General features: G+C 41.2%; 1 protein-coding gene across 1 annotated transcript in view; it reads left to right on the forward strand.

Annotated features, from left to right (window-relative positions):
* The first annotated feature begins 440 nt into the window (after nt 1-440).
* LOC138733548 (guanine deaminase-like) overlaps nt 441-25,905 on the forward strand; it is a 33,665-nt gene continuing 8,200 nt past the window's right edge. The window contains exons 1-11 of the mRNA XM_069880824.1: nt 441-578; nt 6,333-6,421; nt 8,172-8,343; nt 10,798-10,885; nt 12,143-12,248; nt 19,218-19,245; nt 19,869-19,976; nt 20,915-21,022; nt 23,134-23,231; nt 24,172-24,239; nt 24,711-24,857. Coding sequence (XP_069736925.1) covers nt 456-578; nt 6,333-6,421; nt 8,172-8,343; nt 10,798-10,885; nt 12,143-12,248; nt 19,218-19,245; nt 19,869-19,976; nt 20,915-21,022; nt 23,134-23,231; nt 24,172-24,239; nt 24,711-24,857 — 1,135 coding nt within the window. The 5' untranslated portion in view covers nt 441-455. The remainder of the gene's footprint in view (nt 579-6,332; nt 6,422-8,171; nt 8,344-10,797; nt 10,886-12,142; nt 12,249-19,217; nt 19,246-19,868; nt 19,977-20,914; nt 21,023-23,133; nt 23,232-24,171; nt 24,240-24,710; nt 24,858-25,905) is intronic.

Here is a 25,905-nt window from a genome sequence, read left to right on the forward strand (position 1 = left end):
CCAATAAAGTTCCTAACGCTCCGGGCACAGAACGACGTGTCGCAGTCTGCCGGCAGCTTGGGGCAGAGTAAGCTTACAAACTCAAGCTTTTGTAAAAGAAGCTTTTGGAAGCAGCTACAGCCTTCAGGCTGGCTACAGAAGTCAGATGTCGGACGACACCCCGTGAAACACCTTCGGACACCTTGTGGGATCTCTCCCCACTTCCCGGGAGGAAAGTGGTGACCCCTAAACCCACCGGGCAAGGCTTTTCTGCCTCCTGCCGCGGGGCGGCTGGCGGGGGGCTAGGGGGCAGCCCCCGCGGGGGGAGCGGGGCGGCCTCTCGCCCTCCCTCCGCCGAAACCACTCCCCGAGAAGTCACCAGGGGGTGGGGAGATGGTGACAGCTCCAGGAAGCCGCCGCGGGCGCCCGGAGGCTCCGAGGGGCAGCGGCTCGCTGGGTGGCAGCTCCCGGCCGGCATGGGGTCCCCGCAGCGCCCGCCGCTCGCCCACGTCTTCAAGGGAACCTTCGTGCACTCCAGCCGCTCCAAGCCCATGGAGATCCTCCACGGACACGTGCTGGGGGTGGACGACGGCGGGACGGTGAGTGGGGGCGGGGGTGGCTGCTGGGTGCGGGGGCGGCAGGAGCGACCCGTCTCGGTCCCGAGTCCCGGTCCGGGGAAGCGACGGGTCAGGGCCGCCCGCGCCGGGGTGTAGGGAGAAGGTGGGGAAAATCTCCCACTCGAGCAAGAGAAAAGAGCTACAGAGAAGGGATTTCGTGCTCGCAGGAGGTGGGGATAAACGGGTTGGCCCGCTGGCTCCTTGCATGGGTTTGCTGGTAGCCCAAGTCTGTTTTTGAAGCGTGCTGAATGTTTCCAAAGCAACTCTGCGCCCGGACCAGGCGTTCTCTCAGTTTCTTTCAGTTTCGCAAGCAGGTTTTTCATTCTCTAAGTGCCGAAGTAGTGAACGTGAGCAGTTGCAGTGTCCCCCCACCCCGTACTTATGCGTAGCCTTCCGAGCAGGTTTTTTTTTTTTCTTTTATCACAAGCAAAATAGTGGCACATACCTGTAAGGAGTTCTGAAAATGGTGACATTGGGCATGTGAGTGGTTTAAAACAGGTGTCGCGGGATCGATTCTGGCAGGGAAGCTGCATCATTCCCATAACAATATCACTCCATTTCACAGTGCATGTTGTGTAGGTGGACTGGTAATTTCTTACAGACTCAACAACATATATAAGTACCCTATTAAAAAAACCGATAATTTTCTTTCTTGCAGCTAAATAAGAGACTTCAGTGTGTCATGCTTCAGTAGCACTTGAAATCTGTGCACAGCACATTTCAAGCCCTTACAGTATTTGTTTTCTATATTCATACAGCCCCATGAAGGCCTGTTTCCAGATACACCTCTCAGAGCTCTTGAGAAGTCTGGTGCAAGGCATAGCAAAGTCTGTGAGAAGCTGTACTTTGATGTATGGGAGGGGAATAAAAACTTACATAACTATGTATTGGTTGGTGTCAACTATTAACAAAACCAGCAGTCTTTAATGCACAAAGGATTTGGTTTCTATAACTTAGGTGTGGGAGGCAGAAACTCGCACCAGATTCTGCTCTCTCTAACGGCAGTTTCCAGAAAAGGATCACTGCTCAGCATCCTTAGGAAATCAGGACCTTTAAGTGATTTTCTTGAAAATCAGCTACCTTTGTAAGCTGGACCTAGGAATTCATGCTCTCAGTCACTCTCTTCCATTCTTCTAGTGAACAAGGATTCACTGGATATTGTTTTCCTTACATAAACTGGCACATTCCCATGCAGTTGTTTTAAATAAAATATTTAACAGAAAAACAAAGTTGTCCAAAAATAAAATTTCCACTAGAGTACAGTAACAAGGACTTTAATTTTCTTCTCTTTTTAATAGAAATTCTTGGCATTTTATTACCCCAGGGTCTGATACATTGGGTTTTAGTACCCTTTGGCTTATTACACAGTTTAATGTCGTGCAGAACTTCCACTGGAATCACAGAAGAACTGACTTTTCAAGAAGGACATAGTGGTTAGAAAATTGCTTACCTTTGTTGTCCAAATTTACACCAGAGTGTTTCAGTATTGCTCCCAAAGAATTAAGTTTAACTAAATAGGTATTTGCCTCACTTTGTTGACTCCATCATGGAAAAACTTTGCACAGTCACTGAAAGGGTGAACAGATCAGTTTTTGTGAATAGCCAGGTTCTGTTCTCCAGTGTGAGTCCCTGCCTATCCTCCAAGGGACAGGAGCATATAATCAGTGCCACAGAAATCATAGAATCATAGAATAACCAGGTTGGAAGAGACCCACCAGATCATCGAGTCCAACTGTTCCTATCAAACACAAAATGCTGCTGCCCAGACCCCTGCTGTCTGTAGGGATACTTGGCTGGTAAAGGCCACAGATGAAACAACTCCCTCAGCTTTGCCTGTAGATGAAAAATAAGCTTTAGCAAGGAAAACAGTGCTGTCAGATATGAAGACTTAAATTACCGTTAAGCAACAAAATAAAGACTGTGTTTAACTGAGTGGTTTGCAGAGTAGTGCAGTGCTGATCTTGAATAAAGGCAAATAGAATAGAATCATAGAATAACCAGGTTGGAAGAGACCCACCGGATCATCGAGTCCAACTATTCCTATCAAACACTAAACCATGCCCCTTAGCACTTCGTCCACCCGTGCCTTAAACACCTCCAGGGAAGGTGAATCAACCACCTCCCTGGGCAGCCTGTTCCAGTGCCCAATGACCCTTTCTGTGAAAAATTTTTTCCTAATGTCCAGCCTAAACCTCCCCTGGCGGAGCTTGAGGCCATTCCCTCTTGTCCTGTCCCCTGTCACTTGGGAGAAGAGGCCAGCACCCTCCTCTCTACAACCTCCTTTCAGGTAGTTGTAGAGAGCAATGAGGTCTCCCCTCAGCCTCCTCTTCTCCAGGCTAAACAACCCCAGCTCTCTCAGCCGTTCCTCATAAGGCCTGTTCTCCAGCCCCTTCACCAGCTTCGTTGCTCTTCTCTGGACTCGCTCCAGAGCCTCAACATCCTTCTTGTGGTGAGGGGCCCAGAACTGAACACAGGATTCGAGGAGCGGTCTCACCAGTGCCGAGTACGGAGGGAGAGTAACCTCCCTGGACCTGCTGGTCACACCGTTTCTGATCCAAGCCAAGATGCCATCGGCCTTCTTGGCCACCTGGGCACACTGCTGGCTTATGCTCAGTCGGCTGTCAACCAACACGCCCAGGTCCCTCTCCTCCAGGCAGCTTTCTAGACAGACTTCTCCTAGTCTGTAGCACTGCACAGGGTTGTTGTGCTCCAAGTGCAGGACCCGGCATTTGGCCTTGTTAAACAGTATTCCTCAAAAGAAAATACAGACAGGTGCAAAATGTGAGTTATCATTGAATTATTGGTGTAATTAACTTAGCTAGGTAGAATATAAAGTAGACGGAGCAAGTATTAAGCTAAAAGCTCCTGTCGAAGGTGTGAAAAGAGCAAGAGTTGTGGAGTAAGAGTTAATACTTTCAAGTGCTGGCAAACATATGCACTTGATTTCAACCAGCTGGGATAGCAAGTGACGTGTGTTAGCTGTGCAAGGAGGAAGTTACCAAGGCACCAACATCCATCTTGGGTTTATTCCTTAGCCTTTCTTGGCAGGCTGGGCTGTTCGTTCAGGACCTGGGTCTAGTAAGTGCTCCTGTCTCTCATCTAGCCTCACATTCCAGTTTTGGGAAATAGGTAAGAAATAAGCATCATGTCTGTCATTGCAAAAGTCAGCTAATCATTGTGACAACAGGGAGGGGAGAGAGGCTTGTGGGAGGAGGAAGAAGGATGGAACCTTTATTCAGGTTAATCTATGAATATCATAGCCAGAAACAAAATAACACAGGCACTGCTGTGTTAAAAAATCCTCCTGTGTACCTTTACATAGTAATGTTCACTTTCTGTTCTTCTAGTAGCCAAGTTAATTGCACTGTGGTGCTTGGAGGCATTCAAAGTTTACCACATCAGGGTTGACGCGTAGTTTATTGGACTGGCTATGCACTGACAGAGGAGCTTTGAGCATCTCTTGGAATAAAATAGGTCTGAGATAGTCTCTGGGGTAGAGAGGTCTCAGCTTCTCCTTGTGGGATCCCTTAGCCCTATAACATGGGTGACATGTCAGAACTGTTTGGGCACTAGTGTTAGCAGCTGTTGATTCTGGGTTTTGTGATACACTTTTCCCAAAGTGCTGGTTGTTGTCCTTGACTTGCTTCTTTACAATCAGTCTTTACAATTTAAAGAACCAGCAGACCAGGCTGGTTACCTTGAATGTACCTTCAATTACCTTGAAGCAGATACTCAAGGAAATGTCCAAGCCTGGGACCTCAAAGACCTTAAAGCACTCTGTGTTAGAAAGCTGGACAGAGCAAATTCATCATAAAGCAACGGGGAACATCTTTTGAGTGACCAAGGCATTCTTTTGGGAATTTTGTTTGAAAATTATAGATGTCTTAATGATTTATCCATTGCCACATTCAACAATAATGGATTGTTTACCGTTGATTTCATATGTCCAGCTCCCTTGAAATATATTTTCTTCTTCATTCTTCCATGATTTGTTTTATTTATCTGCACCCTAAGAATATAGAATAGCCACTTCTTTCCCATGGCAACACCTCTTTCCAAATTTGCCATCTGGTGTTTCTCACTCCCTCTTTCCTTTTTTTTTTTTCTCTCAGCAGCTCTGACATTCCTCATTCTGCAACCATTTTGATTTCAGCATCTGAGTGACATTTTCTTTATTGCTCATCAGAAATTTCAGTAGGTCTGTATTCAAAGCTCTCTGCAGATGTATAGGTAATTAAGCTGGCTATATTCCTGTTTAGAAGGAGGGAAATGCTTCTTCATGTGAAGTATTAATGGACTACAATACTCTTGCAATTATTGCTAGTGCAATGTTTATTTATGTGGTGTGATTTTAATAGGTCTTTTTCTGACAAAAGCTTTAAAACATCTGCTCTTAAGACAATATCAATCATCTAAGTCATATGTGCATTTAAAAGACTAGCATCCAAAAATGACTTGCCTGCAGTTTAGCAATCTTTGCTTCTTTTTCTCTATAGAAAAAATAGAAAAAGCAAAAGCTCATACACTTTAAAAAGTGCAGATAACTGGGAAACAATGCTCTTCCTTTTGATCTTTATCCTGAATTCCTTCCTGTGTATTTCTACAGCTATTTGATCTTGACTTTACATGTTTTTTAATTGCTGCCTTAGAAACTTATGTCATGTGTGTGATACAGGCCTTCGGTGTGGGAATCTTCACAGGAGCAGAAGAATGCTGGTAGCAGTTAAGGTTACTCTCTTGAACTTAAAGGAATGAACTCTTGAGAGCTAGAAGACCATGGGCTGGTTTCTGGCAGAAACTACAGTTAAGCAAGAATTCATGGAGACCTGGGTTTGTCTTTGTCTTGGGTGGTGGCATGGTCTTGTACTCTGTGAAGTGAGCAGGAACCCAGATCCTGCCTGGAGTCTGTGGAGAACATTGTAGTCCCTAGACCCCCCACTTCTAGTTTCTCATAGAGACTATTATTGCCAGTTCAGAGAATTAAGGAGTTGAGAATTCAGCTGCCATGAGTCATATTTTAGATTAAAATACCAAGGAATTTAAAAATAAATGGAAAGGGTGTGAAAATTCTCACTAGGCAATAGAAACTTAGCAGCAGTAGAGTCAATGTTTTCTGGGAGTGAAATGGGGATGGGTGAGGCTCCAGATTACTTACTTAAAAAAACCCCAAAACTGCAAAGATATTAGGCATGCTTTTAGTCTGTACTGGAAAATGGAAAGATTATCCATATTTTTGCCCTCAATTTCTTTTGTCTTTCCAGGCAGTTAAAAAACTATTCCCCCCTGCCCCCAACATTAACGACACAAGCATAAAGTTAGAAAATTCTTAGCTTGGTGCCAGTCAGTCCTAGGCAAAGCAGTTAGTTTGACCTCTCTGCTTTTGAGCACTGTAAGTGTATTTCTGTAAGGCTGTTGCAAACCTCCACCACAAATGACTCTACTGCTATTATGGTGTACATTATAGGAATGCCTGTATTATGTGGTTCTGCCTGTGTATTGCTTGAGAATGAATTGTTTCCTTACAAGTTACAAAGTGTGTGCAGTTACATACTTGATTGTGAATAGGTATTTCAAAATCATGCTTAATGGTCAGGAAGAACAAGTATTTCAATGCAAACCTATCACCTTTGTGGTAAGTATGTAAAATCTGTTTTAAGAAATGAGCCACTGTGCCTTCATGTAAAGCTGATGTGGGATACAGGTTTAAAGTATCTGACTGTGTTTTCTTTCTTCTAGATTGTGTTTTTGGAACAAGAAGATCAGCAAGAGAAACTTGCTAAGAAGTGGGGGTTCAAAACATCTGACCTAAGAGAACTGAATAACCAGTATGTGTTTTGTTTAGATTAATTTCAGCAAATGCAATTTACACTCTGAGTGAAATAATGACTCTGAGTGAAGTAGTGAGAGTCTCTGTGAACAGATTTTGGAGGGAGCATATTAAATCCAATCTCGTGGGCAAAACTCCCTTTCAGCACTGTGGGAGCTCTTAATCCAAGAGCTGCCTGCATCCTGGGTGAGGTTTAGCGAGTGGGCGGTCCATGCTTTTTTGCATTCCTTGGACTGGGATTGCAGCCACAGCCATGGCTGATTTGTGCTGGTTTATTTGCATTGCACATTAAAAATGCCATATTTAGCTTTCATACATGACGTCTTCTGTGCTTACAGAAGTAAATGATATACTTTCTTGAGATTACATTTTATAACCATTTTGTTAGCAGTGGGTTGCATCTAACTAGCTCAAAACTACACATAGTAAATGGAGGTAACGCTAACACTGCCGTTATCAAACTCAGTTGCTTGGGCTTTAACGCACTGTCTAAAATATAATAAAATTACAAGATTTAAATCTTCTAAACAGAGAGCCTTGGATCTCAATCTGTATTAGAGCTGAAGTCTTACTTTTTCCTTCAGCCAGCAAAATCTCCTCCCTTTCTGGTGAAGTAAAATAGTTTTGTGTTGTACCTACTGTGTGTTTTATGTAGTAGCCCAACTATAAATGATTTGTGACTTAGAATTCAGCACTGCAGCAGCGTTTTAGTGTTTGGTTGTTAAAAAATCTGTACCTTTTTTTTTTGAGGGCTAATCGTACAGAATATATTAGTCATCAGATGTTTTCTTTGCTTGAAATAGCCTGAGGAAATGAGATTGAGAAAGATCTTTCAGCAGTTTTAGCATACAGGAAAACAGGACGACGGGGAACTACAAGGAGACAAAATCACTGCTTATTCAGTAGTCAGGGGAAAGGGAAGAGAAATGAGAGAGATTTAATGCTATGTGAAGTTCCAGCACAAAACAAAATTATTATAGCAACTTCCTGGTAATGTTGATATAGTTATCCCTGTTGCTGCGTGAACACTACATGAAAACAAACAATGTTACAATTCTATTTTAAATATCTTTCATGTTAAGATATTGAGGAAGGAATATTTTTCACCAGAGTCTGCATTTGTAGACAGAGTGGCTGTTCTTCCATTAAGCCTTGAAATTCATTGACTGAATATATATATATAGATACACATATTATATATATACACATATATAATATACATATATAATATGTATCTATGGATATATATTATCCATATTCTATATCCAAGTTGGATATTTTATATCCAGCCTGGACATAGAAAGTTACAGTTTTGTAAATATAATGGTCTGGCAGCTAGAGGCGTTCCAAATATATCCATACTAGGAAGCAAGCCTGTGCTCAAAGATTCTCTTTTTCAGGTGGATTCTACAGTGAAGTAATTTTAGTTACTGTGAAGTCAGTATGGCTTTAGTTTTTGGTATTTAGTCAGGGTAAATATTAAAGCTAATTGGATTAATCGTGCTCTTACGTTGTTTTTCTCTCCCTTAGCTATATATAAATGTGTAAAAGGCCATTCAGCTACTTTGTACTGTAAAAGGAGAATGGGTAGAGGTAAAGTAGTTGTTGATAGGCTGATACTGAAAGAGGAAGGTTAATCTGTACTTTCCCTATACTCCGGTGGATTTTGCTCAACCATTCTAGTTAAAGCAAAATTACTTAACCATGTGTGGATTTTGAACTACTGTAATTTTCTCTTCTTTCCCTAGTGAATTCATCATGCCAGGAATGGTTGATACACACATTCATGCCCCTCAGTATTCATTTACTGGTACAAGAGTAGATCTACCTCTTTTGCAGTGGTTAACTACCTACACATTCCCAACAGAAGCTAAATACAAAGACAGTGATTTTGCAGAGGAAGTGTACACCAGAGTTGTTGTAAGTACTGCAAATGTAATTTACCTACTTGACAGCATTCGTATTTGTGAAATATGTTTTCAGAAACAGCAAAGCATGTTTTAATGTAATGAAAACCAGATAAAACCACACTGTTCTAATTGCCAGCCAAGATTGTCCTCTACTAGCTGTTGCTGATAAAACAGTTCATTTAATCACATGATTAACAATGAACTTCTTCTTTTGTAATATCTGAGTATAATGAGCAATGTTTAAGTGTACTCTCAGAGCTAATATGGCCAGCAGCTGCCGACAACCTCAATGCAGATATAATCAAGCACAGTAAAAAAAAATTATACTCCTGTTACCCTAACCCCCTCTATGAAATAGTCTTCTGCAAAGAGAGAAGATGCACAGGCAAAACATCTTGGGGCAGTGGGGAGGTGTGGAGTAATTAAGGAAGATGAAGCTTGTCCAGCTGAAGTCCTTGTAGCAGGGATAACTTTCACTGCAGGGGCTTTAGATTAAGTTTGTCAATGATACTGTGGCACAAGGACAGAGATTGTGTTTGAGCTAGAATGTTTCTGTGCAATATAAAGGCTTTAAAGTAGAATTCCACTTGATGACAGATAAGCAGCTAGGTCATGTTGTATAGTACTGATCCTGTCCTATAACTGAAATGTATCCTTCAATGTGTGGGCTGAAATATTTCCAACAGATTTAGTGTTTTGGCCAGTGTAAGTTGCTTGCATTTGTCTAATACTATGACAACGTGTTGTCAAAATAATAACATAGTGACTCTGAAATAAATAGTTATCCTATCCTTGCCACACAAATTTAAAAAAAAAAAATCAACTTTCTGCCATAATAAAAGCACGTGGGAACAACTTGGCCATAAACTCTATTTACAAGCACACATGCCTTCAGCTGCTTAAAACATAAAGGTAATCTCACAGCTGCATCCCTCAATGATCTGTTACTGTCTCTACCAATTCAGATCAGGTGTCATCAGCACAGCTAAAGTGCTCACTGTAAAAGATTTTTGAGAACATCACCTGGAAAAAAACCTGCCAATGAGAGATGGAAGTTAGTTGTAGGAGCTTCAACAGAATGGTTAAGCTTTCCCCATGTGTTTCAACTAGGACAAGGTCAGGAAAATATCTTCACCAGCAACTGCTGCATTGTATCACTTGCTCTGCAGTATTTGATGGGACTGTTAATTATCTTCAACTGTTAGAAACAGGATTAAAGCTGTATGGAGCAGATATTGTTGCATATGTTTCTTTGTATTTCTGGAGTTGTAATGAAAACAAGTATTTGTTTTCAAATTAAAATTCTCTTTCCAATAACCACTTTCCTTACATGGTAAAAGAAAAAGTTAGGTGAAATCTGTGAGATTTTAGCTGGAACCTCCTCTGATGTCTCAAATTTAGGAAAACCAGCTCTTCATGATGATGTTTTGGAAACATAATGTTTTTAGATGTCATTTAGCAGTGATATTAGGAATCCAGAAGTAGAGAACTCTGGATTTTAAAAGCTAAGAAAGGCAAGGTAGTTTGTGTCAGTAAAGACATTGCTGTTATTTTTGAGACTCATTTTAGGAGCCCTTAAAGACATAAAGACAACTTATTCAATATTGTATGGAAAGGAGAGAGCTTGGCTTCATGTCTGTCAAATAATTAACTCTAGCTATTCTCAAAAGTTATATTGGATGTCTCACCTTTTCTCTGTCATTAAGAAAATAAAATAAAAATAAATTCCCAAATTACATTGTAGCCAGACTCCAAAAATGTAACTTAAACCTATATTTTGTTGTGTCATCAATATAGTATGCATTATTCTCAAGATGAAGTGAGGCTATAAATTTCTTCATGACTTGGTGTAATTTTAAATGGCACTCATTTACTGTTATGTCCTCCAAAAGTCATGTGAATAGGTATTAACCACCTTCTCCTTTCAAATGGTACAAACAAACAAACAAATAAATAAATAAATGACCCTGAGCAGTTGTTCTGAGATTATTTTTGCCTAGAGGTTTGTTACTTAGTATTCATAACAGATGGTTTTTATACCTGAAAGCCTGGGTATTTTCTCAGCCACTTTGGGTGGCCAAATGAAAACCACTACTTCTTCCCAAAAGCCTTGCTTTGCTAATGTGAGCTAAACAGAGCTTCAATGAGAAAACTGCAGAGCCTTTTAATACTAGGAAATTACATAAATTACTTTTTGATTATATTTTTAAATATTTGAATTTATTTCCAGAATTTATTTTCAGTTTAAGTGAAGGAAATATAGACTGATTTCTATGGCTTTAGCCATTGTTATAATCAAAAGGTATTATGAAATTAAAAATCTGTATTTTACTTTACCACTTCATTGCACAATTTCACAGTAACTAAATGTTCTTGCAGTTTGAAATCAGATTGCTTGTTCTGTGTTTTGGCAGCTTGACTACTTTTTATTCCAGGCAGTTGAAACTGATTTTTTTTTTTATAGAGACGAACTTTAAAGAATGGCACGACTACAGCTAGCTACTTTGCAACAATTTACACAGATACTTCTCTTCTTCTTGCTGAAATTATAGGTAAGACTAGCAGTGAATTTTGAAGGATATTGCACAGACTATGTTAGTTGAAGGAAACACAGCTTAGAACTTTTAGACTAGCTAGGATTTGTCTTTCTATAAAGTTGTTCTTTATTCATTGTATCTGTCATACTGTGTCCCAAAAATCCACCCTAGTTACCCTTGTTCACTTAACTGCCTCTTTCCTACTGTTGTTTCTGCTAGTGTCTTCTTTCCCAAATCAGCTGCTGGCTGAGCTTGAACTAGGTCTGCTGGAGTTGCTTTTCAGCTGCAGGTGTCTGCTGTTTCTAACCTTTTGCTTATTTGAGGTTTAAAGGATTGAATGACAAGAGGTGCAGTCAGTGCATTGATTTCCTGACATTCTGAAGTTGCAGTTGAGAATTGACATGAAAAATCTCCATGCACCCTCCAAAACCAGAATTTCGACAGGATCTTATCCCTCTTCTTTTCACCACTGCAAATGCCTTCTATTTGAAAGTGTTGTGATTCTTGCAGGATTTCTCAAGGCTCATCCAGCTCCCAAAGCAGAATAATTTAAGAAGAATCTCATTTTCCATCAAAAATTCCCTAATCTTTCTGATTTTGTAGGAAAACCTAGAACTTTGAAGCCATTGTATTCAACAGCTTGAATAGTAAAAATAGAAAAAAAGAGATCTGACTTAGAAACAGGTTTAAAACCTTAGAATTTAATATTACATACATTCCTTTTAAGCCGTACACATAAGTTATGAGGCCTGGAATGGATAAATCTCAAGAAAGAGGCTAGAAGTACCTGTGGTAATTTTCTCCATCCAGCTGCACTTAGGAGACAGGAACATATTCCTTTCTCTTAAGGAGTGATGGTTTACTGAGATGTTTGTGCCCGTCCTCAGATCAGGGTAATTATCTGCTAAAGCTACTATACTTTGATGCTTGTGTTTCTCATCCTTTACTTGACATCAATCTTACTCATGTACTACCGTTATGAATTCTGATTGTGGTTAGGCTACAGTAATCTAATTCTCAATTATAACATTTATGAAGTTGGGTAGTACTGTGGAAGAGGAGAACTCCTATTTTAGTGTGGTTGGCTTGTTTGTTCTTTTTCCTTTTTAGCCTTAGAAGTCACATGGATAGTTCCAACTTAAAGATAAGAAAAAGACATAAGAATGAAGCTGGCTTGTGTGGAATTTGCTATTTTGGTTCTCAGTACACGCTTTGATAGCATTTTTCAAAAACCTATGATTCTGAGTTTTATATTCTTATGCATCTCAACAGATAAATTTGGTCAACGAGCATTTGTTGGAAAAGTCTGCATGGATATGAATGACAGTGTGCCACAATACAAAGAGACTACTGCTCACTCTGTCCAAGAGACAGAAAGGTAAGGTGATTGAATTGATGGCACAGCCTTTAGAAATAAGACTTCTCATGCGTCTGAAAAGTGAATGTGAAGCTGACTAAGAATTTACAGGTGCAAACTCGTTAGGGACAGTTTTTTTCCTTCTGAAAGTACTGTTTCTTGTGATTCTGTCAACTCCTGCACTCAGTTGCTGCACAGCCCATGCAGTTTCTCTCTAGCTGTTCCAAAGAAAGGGAGAAACTAGAGCTCTAGGGTTTGGAAAGAATATGTGTTTTCTGCCTCCCCTTTTCCCTTCACAGCTCTGAAAGTGAAGGTGATGTGGCCTGACATGGGATGATGGGGTAACAATCAGTTCCTTTGCCCCCATTAACTTATGATCTATTTCCTTCCCTCCTTTAGGCCGAAGCTTTATTCAAGCTGTAGGAGTCAGCTTTTGTATACCTCATCTTAAACTTGCTGTGATTCTCCTCTCCTCCAGTATAGCACCAGTGAAATTACTCTAACTCCCAGCTGAGATAATGAAAGAGAATTAGATCAAGGCAATGTACATGGCAGAGGGGACCTAAAACTGAGCTATGTCAGCCTGATGTCTTTTGCATCCATACTTGGAGACTGCTTAAGCAGACATACAGCTTTTTTTCACAGGACTTTTTATTTACTTGTATAAGTGTTTATATTACTGCTTGGTATTTGCTCTTTCAGCATGATATTTGAAACATCTTATGGCACTTATGTGAAGTCACTACCTTAGTTTTGCAAATCATGCTAGAAGGATGCCAGTAGAAGTTAGAAGTGGTCATGGATTTCTAATAATCTTTATATTTAAAGAAATTTTTAAAATACATAGTATTAGTGATTTGTACTCCACTGACTACCAGTGGAGCAGTGCCCTCTCACTAACTCAGCAGCCTGCTGGAGCTGGTACGTCCAAACACCATCCACCTGCAAAATGTAAGGTTGGGGGAACAAGAGATGGGGAATGGCAGCAAGTTCCTGCCAGACAAAGGAAACCTGCTCCCCTCAACCAGACACCAAAACCCCAGATCCCCCTGGTGAACAAGTACCAGGTGCAGCAGGTGGAATCCAATCCTGAGGATGAGGATGATGGCTCCCACAGCCTAGAATCTTTACCTAGGCCGCACCATCCTCAGAAAAAGATAAAAACATCCTCCATCAAGAAGAAGAGGAGGGTGATTGTGGTAGGGGACTCCCTCCTAAAGGGAACGGAGGGACCCATTTGCAGACCAGACCCCCTCCACAGAGAGGTCTGCTGCTTACTGGGGGCATCAGTGAAGGAGGTACCTAGAAAACTTCCTTCCCTGGTCCACGAGACAGACTGCTATCCTCTGATAGTAGTCCAAACTGGTAACGATGATCTAGTAAGCAGAAAGACCAAAGCCATCAAGAAAGACTTCAGGGCCATTGGGAAAATGATGGAGGGCTCTGGGGCACAAATAGTATTCTGCTCCATCCCAAGGCTAAATAGAGAGGAGCAGGAAGTCAGGAAGAAGAATTCGATTAATGCCTGGCTCTGAGCCTGGTGTGAGGAAAGGGGCTTTGGCTTCTTTGATCATGGGGTGGCTCACGCACCCCCAGGCTTTGTTGCTAAGGATGGGACATGTGTCTCCTAGGGGGGCTAAAGCCCTTGCTAAAAAGCTAGCTAAGCTCATAAATCGAGCTTTAAACTAGATGTGAAGGGGGAGGGGGTTGAGCCCAGGCTAGACAGGAGCGAGCCTGGACGTGGGGCACTGGTGAATCAGAGAGGGTGTGCTGGTGTGGACCACCAGTACCTCACCACACAGAAAGTGGGGGAGAACACACCTGGGGGTGCTAAGGGAGACCCAGGCACTCTGGAGCTAGCTACTCCAGTTACCAGGCAATTGGGAATGAACTCTGTTTCCTCTAAGAGGGCTGAAGGCTCGTCAGCTCAGCTGAAGTGCATTTACACCAATGCACACAGCATGGGGAATAAGAAGGAAGAGCTGGAAGCTGTCATAGGGCAAGGAGCCTATGATGTCGTTGCCATCACAGAAATGTGGTGGGACGACTCATATAACTGGAGTGCGGCTATGGTGGGGTACAAACTCTTCAGGCGGGATAGGAAGGGCAGGAAAGGAGGTGGGGTAGCCCTGTTTGTAAGGGAGGACTTGGGCACTGTTGAGATGGATTGTGGTGATGAGGAGATTGAGTGCCTGTGGGTTAAAATCAGAGGAGCCCACCAGAAGGTAGATTTTGTGATAGGAGTCTGTTACAGACCACCCAGCCAAGGAGAAGCAGCTGATGAGCTCTTCTATAAACAGCTGGGGTTAATCTCTAGATCAATGCCTCTTGTTCTTGTGGGAGACTTCAATCTTCCAGATATCTGCTGGAAGTACAATAGAGCAGAAAGGAAGCAGTCTAGGAGGTTCCTGGAGTGCGTGGAAGACAACTTCCTTGCACAGCTGGTGAATGAACCAACAAGGGAGGGTGCCCTCCTGGACTTGCTGTTTATGAACAGAGAAGGCCTTGTGGGGGATGTGGCAGTAGGTGGACGCCTAGGACAAAGTGATCATGAGATGATAGGGTTTTCTGTTCCAGGTGGAGTGAAGAGGGTGGTTAGTAGGACAGTAGCATTAAATTTCCAGAGGGCAGACTTTGAACTCTTCAGAAGGCTGGTTGGCAAAGTCTCATGGGAGACAGTACTCAAGGGCAAGGGAGCCCATGAGGGCTGGGAGCTCTTCAAAAAGGAAATCCTAGCAGCTCAGGAGAAAGCCATCCCCATGTTCCAGAAAAAATGCTGTCAGGGGAGAAAACCAGCTTGGTTGAACAGAGAGATCTTGAGTGATATCAAGAAGAAGAGAAATGTTTATGGGCTCTGGAAGAGGGGACAGGCCTCTTGGGTGGACTACAGGAGGGAAGTGAGATTGTGTAGAGAAAAAATCAGAAGGGCTAAGGCTCAGCTAGAAATCAGATTGGCAAAGTCTGTGAAAGATAACAAAAAATCCTTCTATAAATATATAAATAATAAAAGGAGGACTAGGGAGACCATACAGTCCCTATTGGACGCAGTAGGAACAACAGTGATAGGGGATGAGGAAAAGGCTGAGGTACTTAATGCCTTCTTTGCCTCAGTCTTTAATTGTAAAGAAAGTTGTTCTGTCTGTGTACAAACCCAGGAGCTAGAGGAGCAAAATGAGGCTCCCATGATCCAGGAGGAGGTGGTCAGAGCCTTGCTAGCCCGACTAGACACCCACAAGTCTATGAGGCCAGATGGGATTCACCCTAGGGTATTGAAGGAGCTGGCGGATGTGCTGGCCAAACCCCTTTCCATCATCTTCCAACAGTCCTGGAAGACTGGGGAAGTTCCCCTGGACTGGAGGCTGGCTGATCATAGAATCATAGAATAACCAGGTTGGAAGAGACCCACTGGATCATCGAGTCCAACCATTCCCATCAATCACTAAACCATGCCCCTTAGCACCTCGTCCACCCGTGCCTTAAACACCTCCAGGGAAGGTGACTCAACCACCTCCCTGGGCAGCCTGTTCCAGGGCCCAGTGACCCTTTCCGTGAAAAATTTTTTCCTAATGTCCAGCCTAAACCTCCCCTGGCAGAGCTTGAGGCCATTCCCTCTTGTCCTGTCCCCTGTCACTTGGGAGAAGAGGCCAGCACCCTCCTCTCTACAACCTCCTTTCAGGTAGTTGTAGAGAGCAATGAGGTCTCCCCTCAGCCTCCTCTTCTCCAGGCTAAACAACCCCAGCTCTCTCAGCCAGTCCTTGTAAGACCCGTTCTCCAGCCGCCTCACCAGCTTTGTTGCTCTTCTCTGGACACAATCCAGAGCCTCAACATCCTTCTTGTGGTGAGGGGCCCAGAACTGAACACAGGATTCGAGGAGCGGTCTCACCAGTGCCGAGTACGGAGGGAGAATAACCTCCCTGGACCTGCTGGTCACGCCGTTTCTGATCCAAGCTAAGATGCCATTGGCCTTCTTGGCCACCTGGGCACACTGCTGGCTCATGTTCAGTCGGTTGTCAACCAACACCCCCAGGTCCCTCTCCTCCAGGCAGCTTTCTAGACAGACTTCTCCTAGTCTGTAGCACTGCACAGGGTTGTTGTGCCCCAAGTGCAGGACCCGGCATTTGGCCCTTGTTAAACCTCATGCCATTGGACTCAGCCCAGTGGTCCGGCCCGTTCAGATCCCTTTGCGGAGCCTCCCTACCCTCCAGCAGATAAACACTTCCACCCAGCTTAGTGTTGTCCGCAAACTTGCTAAGGGTGCACTCAATGCCTTCATCCAGGTCATTGATAAAGACATGGAACAGGGCTGGACCCAGCACTGAGCCCTGGGGAACCTCACTTGTCCCTGGCCTCCAGCTGGATTTCACACCATTTCCCACCACTCTCTGGGCCCGGCCATCCAACCAGTTTTCCACCCAGGAGAGTGTGCGCCTGTCCAGGCCAGAGGCTGACAGTTTCTCAAGCAGAATGCTGTGAGAAACTGTGTCAAAGGCTTTACTGAAATTCAAGAAGACCACATCCACAGCCTTTCCCTCATCCAGCAGCCGAGTCACTTTGTCATAGAAGGCGATCAGGTTAGTTTGGCAAGAGCTGCCTTTTGTGAGCCTGTGTTGACTGGGCCTGATCACCTCGTTCTCTTGCATGTGCTTCATGGTAGCACTCAAAATCACCTGTTCCATGATTTTCCCTGGCACTGAGGTCAGAGTGACAGCCCTGTAGTTCCCTGGATCCTCCCTGCGACCCTCTCTGCGAGGAGGGTGCTGGCCTCTTCTCCCAAGTGACTGGGGACAGGACAAGAGGGAATGGCCTCACGCTCCACCAGGGGAGATTTAGGCCGGACATTAGGAAAAAAATTGTCACAGAAAATGTCATTGGGCGCTGGAACAGGCTGCCCAGGGAGGTGGTTGAGTCACCTTCCCTGGAGGTGTTTAAGGGACGGGTGGACGAGGTGCTAAGGGGCATGGTTTAGTGTTTGATAGGTATGGTTGGACTCGATGATCCAGTGGGTCTCTTCCAACCTGGTTATTCTATGATTATATGATTCCATGACATTTATTTTCCTTTGTGTTCCTTTTCATAATTTAGCATGAGTCCTGCTTTATAGGCCTGAAAAAGTGGCTGAACTTGTGGTACTGATGTTTTTTAAAGTTTAAAATTATCTAAATAGCTTTCTTTTAAATATATATCTTGTGCCTCCAACTCCATTCTCATGTACTTGTGTTAAGAACTAATGTTTCTCAGCTTTGGATGAGAGTGTGCCACAAGTACTCCAGAGCCATCCAGAGAGGAGAGCTGTGTGCTTGTCAGCACAGATCAGGAGTCCTTATCTCATCAGGCCTGAACTGCAGCAACACAATTGCAGGAGAATGAGAAAACTCTTTCTTAAAGAGGCAACCTAACAGGGCAGAATTTAAGAAATGGGATCTGTCACACTGTCAGATAATGAGTTACACTGATTCCAGTTCTTTACAGTTAACCTGTGGAAGCATTTATATTGTGTGCATGGAAGTAATATGCAGTTCCAAGTGCTTCACATATTAGACATAAGTGCAAGTCAAGAATTTGAATCTACCCTTCTCCTGCAAAGACAGTTGAATAAAATGTAAGGGATCTGAGATCTAGTATGTTGTATATGTTCCTAATAGTTGTAGTCACTTGAGAAGAGGAGGAACCATGTTCAAATCTGTTTTTCTGCTACAGAAAACACTGGTTTGAACCTGAATTTCTTCCCTCGTGGAGACGTACGGAAGCCAGCAAAGTGCCCACAAAGTGTAGGGTATTGTGAGAAAAGTATTTCAGTTTTGCAACAGTGTTGATGCTTTTCAGAGAATATGAAAAAGAATGAAGACGACCACCTGGAGGTTTTGGATTATCACCTGAAAATTATATTTGCATTACAGCTTTGGCTCCAGTGAATATTTAATTAATTATTATTATCAGGTGTCTCTGTAGAGGAGAGACAGACAGATGATACCTAATTCGCATTGCATTTTGGTTCTCACAGACAATGGTGGGATCAAACTGCTTTGGTCATTGCAGAAGTTTAGCTTAGGTCTCTTGCTTCCAGATGTTTATCCAGTACCAGCTTCAGTGTTGTGAATGCAGCCTCTAGCATTATTCTCTTTTCCATCTGAAGACATTTGAGAAATTTTATTCGATGTTGTGACCAAAATTATAGTTTTTTCTGAATAGAAACTATGACAATAATTTGCAGATATCCTGTCCATAATCCATCTCAGACTAGCTTTTGGAAATTATTTGCATAAACTGTGGATATGAGTTTTCAAAGAATTTCTTCCCTGCAAAGTGAGAGAAAGTTTTATGTATGCATCTGTATAAGCCGTGTTGACTGCTTGGGTTTTTTTGTAGAAGCCCCTGAGGCAGCTTCTTTTGTTTATGAAACTAAGTAAATCTATACTGTATTTTCCATAAGGTAGATAATCTATATATAGATAATCTATACACTAACATTAATAGGAGCATTTCCAGAAAATTTTAAGTGAATGAGGACATATGCAACTACTGTAAGTGAGGTATGAAATTCTGCAGCATCTCTTAAAAATAGGATTTTAAATAATAGGCTATATTTAAAGCTGTAATTTAAATTCATGGCCAGATTAATATAAGTGGGTTTTTTTCTCTGATGTTACAGCTGTAAGTTATAATTATGTTTTCAATTAATTTAATATAACATGTGTTTGGTTTTCAGTGAGAACTCAGAGTAATTACCACATGCCAATGTTAATTATTGCAAATGAGAGAAATTCTGAATATTCAGGATCAAATTCACAGGGAGCATAATTGGGTGTAACTGTCCTGATTTCATTGTGTTGCTTCTTTTTATTTAATCAGAAAATCTGGCACAGCTTTCTGTAAAAACTTAACCTATGTCTGAAAAGCTTAATAGGGTCTAAGTAAATATTTTCTTTATTTTTCATAGTTTATAACACACATGACAAACTTATAACAGTTTTTTTGTCTAATATTTTTCAGATTTGTTAAAGAACTACTGGAAAAGAAAGTAAGTTGATTTCTTCTTTGTATTCCCTTCTGTATTCAGAAGATGGTGTGTGAATATATGAAATCCTACTGGCAAACTGCGTGACAAATCAATATGCATCTTTCTACATAGCAGGCAGTTATCATAAATCTGAGTTATCATCAATCAGTTGTTGAGTAATGGAGTTGTAGCTGTGTAAATTCAGTTTCACGGAGCCAGAGCACAGCGGACTCTGCAGTTTTGCATCATTACATGTTTGATATTCACAGAAGCAGAACTCAGAAAAATGTCTGCTCATTCATCTGACTTATTTTTCATAATGCTTACTGGACTGCAAACAAATATGAAATGCATATGTGGAGTGTGGTAAAATCTCGGTGACTTGATGAAAGAGTTCTAATGAAAATTACTTCTTTAAGGTTCATTAAAACTGTTTTCAGGGAAAAACTTTGATACTCTATTTCTGTGATCAAATTTCTAATAAAAATTAGGAAACTACTATGCAGTTTTATTTGAGTTGGCAAGGATACAGTAAGCACTAAGCCTTGGAGACAAAACGTAGTTGCTGTGTAAAAGCTTGTCTTAATTATGGTTATTGACATGTAAAATGTAGATTCCCAAGCATGTCTTTTTAATGTTTTCAGTATCCAAGGGTACAGCCTGTAATAACCCCTCGCTTTGGCCCTTCCTGCACAGAGGATTTGCTGTGTGCACTTGGCGATTTGGCACAGGCTCGTGACCTTCATGTGCAGGTAAGCTCTAAGAGCTCTGTATACAATTCAAATAGTTTGGATAGATAGGATACAGACCAGGGACTTCTCATAATTTCAACAAAACACTTAAACTACATATTTACCTTGGACTGCATCCTTTAAATTCCTCTGAAATTATTAATGATGCTCTGCAAGAACACTGTGACCTACACAGGAAATGAGAAGGCTCGTAGCTGGAAGGATGCACAATTCAGCAAGCCCTAGCACATGCACAGTCACTAGGAGACCGGCATCCAGTATTGTAGGTAAGAGCAATCCTTCAGTTGCTGAAGGCTGCTCTCCCTAGTACAAAATTGTTATGACTGTCTCTAAGCCTTCTGATGTCTCTGTAGAGTGGATTTCAGCAGATAAAATTATTACTTATCTTTATATCTTATTTGACATGGTTAACATCAGTATGATAAAGCTTCTGTGTGTGAAAAAGTTCCAAGCATATATTATTTTAAAGCTATCCTACATTAGGACTTTTTTTGTCACTACAAAGTGGATGTTCTGAAAATATGTGCTCCAGTGGGAGTACAGAAGGATCAGATTTTTATCTGAGACCAGACCTTAATCAGCCCATCTGAAGATACATGGACCAGACACCTATGTGCTGCTCTGATCCACTTTCTGTTTGGGTGATTCTCTCTTCTACCTCACAGTCATTTGTTTTATTTTAACATCTACCAAATTCCAAGTGGACTGTTATGTCACCAGACTACTGAGATGAACTACCCAGGCACAACATCTCCTGTCACTTCTAAAGGAAGAAATGATTCTTCTCTTTTGGGTCCCAGGAATCTCTCTAATGAAAAGGGAAACAAATACATGTTTCTGTCATTATACGTTTAGCACCAGTAGCTTGCTCAGGAAGGTTGTAATGTAAGGTTTAATTCCAGTCAAAGCACTCACTGCTATATATTTTTTTATTGCAGAGTCACGTAAGTGAGAATGAAGAAGAACTCAAACTTGTGGAGAACATGTTTCCTGCCTACCAGAATTACACTGAATTGTATGATAAAAATAAGCTGCTTACCAGCAAGGTAGCTGGATAAAAAAAAATCTGTAGCATAGTTTAGATTTATCCATGTAGAGTATATGATAGTTAACTACAGTCACCTGAAGTGTTTGTACTGTTTTATCAAGGTCAATGACATTTGGGGTAAAGCAAATTAGTTTTATGTTCTTTGTTGCATAGGTGTCCATCAAGGTACTGGAACTTTAGTCAAAACCATACTTTTCCTGAGCATATTAGGGGAGATTAACAGTAGAGATATTTCATGCTCCCTCATCCATTTTCTGAGAGCTCCAAAGAGAATTGGAGCAGTAGAGTCAGACAGAGGCTAATTAGAGCTGGTATTGTAGGAACTCATAATTCTTGGGCAGTGCCAAGTTCTTCTTACAGTGTTATTGCGCACTGGTTCTGCCTGAAGATTATTTCTGTGGTGTTATGGTAGGGCCAACTTCATTTTTTGACAGTTTCCTATAGAAAAAATCTTGTTCTATTCTGTTCTCTGTGTGAACCTCACATACAGACAAGTACACTTCACTGTTCCAGCTATCCAAAAGCACTCTCACGTCATTACCTGATTTTACAAAGTATTGAGAGGTACAGTGGCCTGAAGAGTTAAAATTCTTCAAAGCTTTATGCTGGTGGCATAAGTGTAAGCAGATCTGATACCAGCCCACACTAAATACAGGTTGGAGAGCCAGGGCAAACCTTATTAGGTGCACTCTTGCCCATGCAAGTGTGAATATGAACAACCTAACTAAAGTCAGAGTGCTTAACCATCACTAAAATTGATATAAAATTTTAGGAAAGAATTTCCAGAGGCAGAAAAGGCAGCTGGGAACTCCTTGGGAATTAGCTGTTGAATTCCCATCTCTATCTTTGAAAATGTACCCCTGTAAATTGCATATTTGCAGTTCCTTTTACTTCAGAAATCAATATAGACTATTTAAGTATGTACACAGTACTAACTTTTCTTGCTTTTGCACAGCTGATTTGTTGTGTCAGGATACTAAAGGGAATATTAGTGCTACAAAAACATAAGTCTTAATTCTATCAGAATTTTATATGCACTGTGCTGAAAATAGTCACTGAAAATCAAGGTTACCAGTGCTTTTTGGCACTAGGCCACTGGTTGTATTGCAAGTGTTCTATTAAATACAAACATAAAATACAAAGATGTTTCCTCGATCCCCAGTCACCGGAACTAAGACCCCAAATCATTTTTTAAAACATTTTAGAAGTATGTTTTTCAGAGCTGTGGCTGAAATATTTCCTTCTTTTTAAAAGAATTACAGATCAGCAGAGATATGATCTAGCAGCTACGATAAGTAGGTCCTTAGTTTAAGATGGGGCTGCTCTCACTATGTTTTCAGATACTTCTGAGCTTGATGAGTAGAGATGGCAAGGGTACAGTGCTATTAGGAGATGCTCAATGGAAACAGTTGCTGTGCTGTTCCAATTTTTATCAGCAGATTCCTAGACCTAACAGAGCTCTTGCTCTTCTCTTTGAGTGGGCATTTGACATACGAGGTAATTCTAAGTAGATTTGTTCTGGAACAACTGGTTTACGTCCTATTAAATTATGCTATCCTATATGTCTGTGTGTTGTGTGTGTGCTTGTGAGTTTAATTTTAAAGTCAGCTATGAGCCAAGAAAGAAAAGCATTAATCAGCTGCATTAAAATTATATTATTTTGATTAAAGAATATTCCAAATGTATATACCTGGTGCAAACCTTTAGAGAGATGGCAGGAAACATGCTAAAAGCACGTACGTCTTCCCTTGTATCTTACATACTTATAGCTACAGTACTTAATCTCTGTGGTAGCTACAAAATATAAGTCATAAGGGTACTACAGTGCTATTGCAATGGGAGAATCTTGCTTTTGTTCCTTGAAGCTCTTAGTCACTGCAAGAGTTAGTGCCCTATCTTCTCACAACAATAACAGAAAAAATGAGGGAGTGATGTGTTAGGCATGCTGAAGTTAATGAGAGTTTCTCCCCAGTTGATTTCAACAGCTTCATTCAAGAAGTTACCCTTGGTGGCAACAAGTGTCCTTTTGGCTATTAGAAGTGATGCAGCAAAAATCACAGGCACAATAAGTGCAATATTGAGTAAATTTTTTATTCTCTTTTTCTTTAGACAGTGATGGCTCATGCCTGTTACCTTTCTGAAGAAGAGCTGAAACTTTTTAGTCTTCGTGGAGCTGCAATATCACATTGCCCCAATTCTAATTTTTCGTAAGTTATAAAAACAAAAGGAAAAAAAAAGAATGTTTTACTATTAAACGAAGCTGTTATTGACATGATATCCTGAATCCAGCCTGCCATCACAAAATCACAGAATTACTGGGCTGGAAAAGAACCCCAGGATCATCGAGTCCAACCATTTCTATCAAACGCTAAACCATGCCCTTGAGCACCTCATCTACCCCTCTTTTAAATACCTCCAGGGATGGTGACTCAACCACCTCCCTGGGCAGCCTCTACCAGTGCCCAATGACCTTTTCTGTGAAAAGGGTCATGATCTTTCATGCTCCACTTCTTCAAGTTATGCTGTCAGCTGATTTGTGATCTTTCAGTGTAGTCATATATATTTTTGATATTTAGTTATATATATATACACATAAATAAAAATATTTCTTCTTTTCAACTTTATTTCTTTTGGCTGTTCTATCAATGGCAGATTTAGGCCATCTCCCTTCCTCTCAAAGTATCAGAGTATGCATATATTTGGGGAAATGGGAATCGGCAATGGGGCAATATACGCTTCTTTCTATTAAGAAGAAATGAGATACTGCATGGGAACCTGCCTGGATGCTGTACTGAATTTTGTCCTTTTGTCTTTAACATAATATCTTGTTTCTGATGACTTACTGGAGCTCATGAAATAACCTCCCATCTTTTGTATTATACTTTACAGCATATTTGGATTTTATTCCCAGGTATATTGAGAGCTTATTTTAAGCAGATAAATATAAAACTATGAGAGTTTTTAGCTGAGAAAAATTGTCTTTATTTTTAGTAATTAAACCTCATCATTCAGGTGTATGAACACAAGTACTCTCAGTTTAATAAATCCAACCTGTTACACACATTCTAAGAGCCTTTGTTATAAAACTGCTCTTCCTGAACTTCCTCTCCATGTATCACACAGAACGCATTTCTTCTTCCAATTCAGGTTGCGCAGTGGTGTTTTAAATGTGCAAAATGTCCTGAAACACAACGTGAAGGTTGGCCTTGGCACAGGTTAGTAGTCTGCTGTAAAAAACATTTCTTTTGGAAACCATTGGGAGATATAAAAACATGCTTACTTGTTCAGATATAAATGTCAGCATGTCTCCAAGTTATGGACCTGACGTTTTTTTCCCACTGCATCTAAAATAGTGAAGTGTAGTGTGCTGGAATCTAAAGCTGGTCTAGAAGAATTTAAAAAGAAAACCATCAATGAATGAAGAAAGTTTTATTCTTGTGATGAGAGCAAACAGGGCTTGTACAACAAATTTTCAGGTTTCTCTTGTTCTGTGTTGTGTTCCAGTTACCTGACTTTGTATGTGACAGGACCTTTATTAAGTGTTATACATTCAGAGACAGCACTTTGCAGTCTAACTTTTCGTGTTTACCACATTTGCCACTTTGTAACATTTAATTAAAACACACAGAAATTTAACCCAGAGACTTATTCTCAAACCTTTTTACTAAGAATCTGATCCCTTCTAGATGTTGCTGGTGGATATTCAGCTTCTATGCTTGATGCTATCAGGAAAACAATGATGGCATCTAATTGCCTTCAGATCAATAAAGTGAATGAGAAAGGACTAACGCTTGGAGAAGCTTTTCAGCTAGCCACTCTAGGAGGAAGCCAAGGTAAGAAGAAATTTTTTAAGGTTGTACACAGAGAACTACAGCTCTTTTTGAAGTCTAAAATGGTATCTGCTGGGCAAAGATGTCCTTCAGTCTCTCCTATCCATATGAAGCTCATTACAGAAAAGCATTCTTATTGATGTTGAGAGTTTATAACAGATTCTTAATGACTTTTCAGGGTTGTACATTTTCACAGCAAAGATCCGTACACTTCTTAGTCATTACTACTTGCATGCTTATTGGACCAACTGGAAAGATGGTGTTTTCTCAGCAACCAGCACTTGCGGGAAAAGTTATGCAATATGCAATTATTGTAAAATCACGTGTTCCGTTTGTCATCAGTTTCTAATTTTGTTTGCTTTTTGAGGTCTCAATGAGGCACTTTTGTCATAGTCTTTCCAGCAAATCAAAACATGGTGCAAATTGCTCCTCAGTCAAAGAAAAGTGCAACGTTTAGATAAGATTTGAACCATTGTTATTTAAGACACAATAGCACACGCAGAATACATTTGATGGTTATTCCATTATTCAGGTTTACTGGCATGCTTTGTTGTGATCAATATGCACAAACTGATTTATACAGTTAGCAAAGTTTTAGCAGAACTTATGTGATTCACCAAACAGCAAATGGGCTCCTGGAGGAGGCCTGTGGCACAGCAGTCACAAGATGGTAGAGTTCACTGTTCTAGGAGAAGCAAGGTGCAGGGTCAGCAGAATGGCCATCTTGGACTTCTGGAGGGCAGACTTTGGACTGTTTAGGAGGCTGGTTGATAAAGTTCCCTGGGGGGCATTCTAAAGGGCAAAGGAGCCCAAAATGCTGAATGCTCTTTAAGAAGGTAATCCTGGTGGTGTAAGAGCAAGCAGTCCCTTTGTGCTGAAAAGTGAGCTGGCAGGGAAGAAAACCAGCTTGGCTGAGGAGAGAGGGCTGGGTGAATCTTGGTTAAAAGAGGAAAGTAAATGATCTTTGGAAGATGGGGCAGGCATCTCAGGAGGACTGTGAGGATGAAGTAATTAACTTGGCCAATTCTGTGAACGATCATAAAAAATGTTC

The sequence above is a fragment of the Phaenicophaeus curvirostris genome, chromosome Z (assembly GCF_032191515.1).
Source record: "Phaenicophaeus curvirostris isolate KB17595 chromosome Z, BPBGC_Pcur_1.0, whole genome shotgun sequence".
Classification (NCBI taxonomy): domain Eukaryota; kingdom Metazoa; phylum Chordata; class Aves; order Cuculiformes; family Cuculidae; genus Phaenicophaeus; species Phaenicophaeus curvirostris.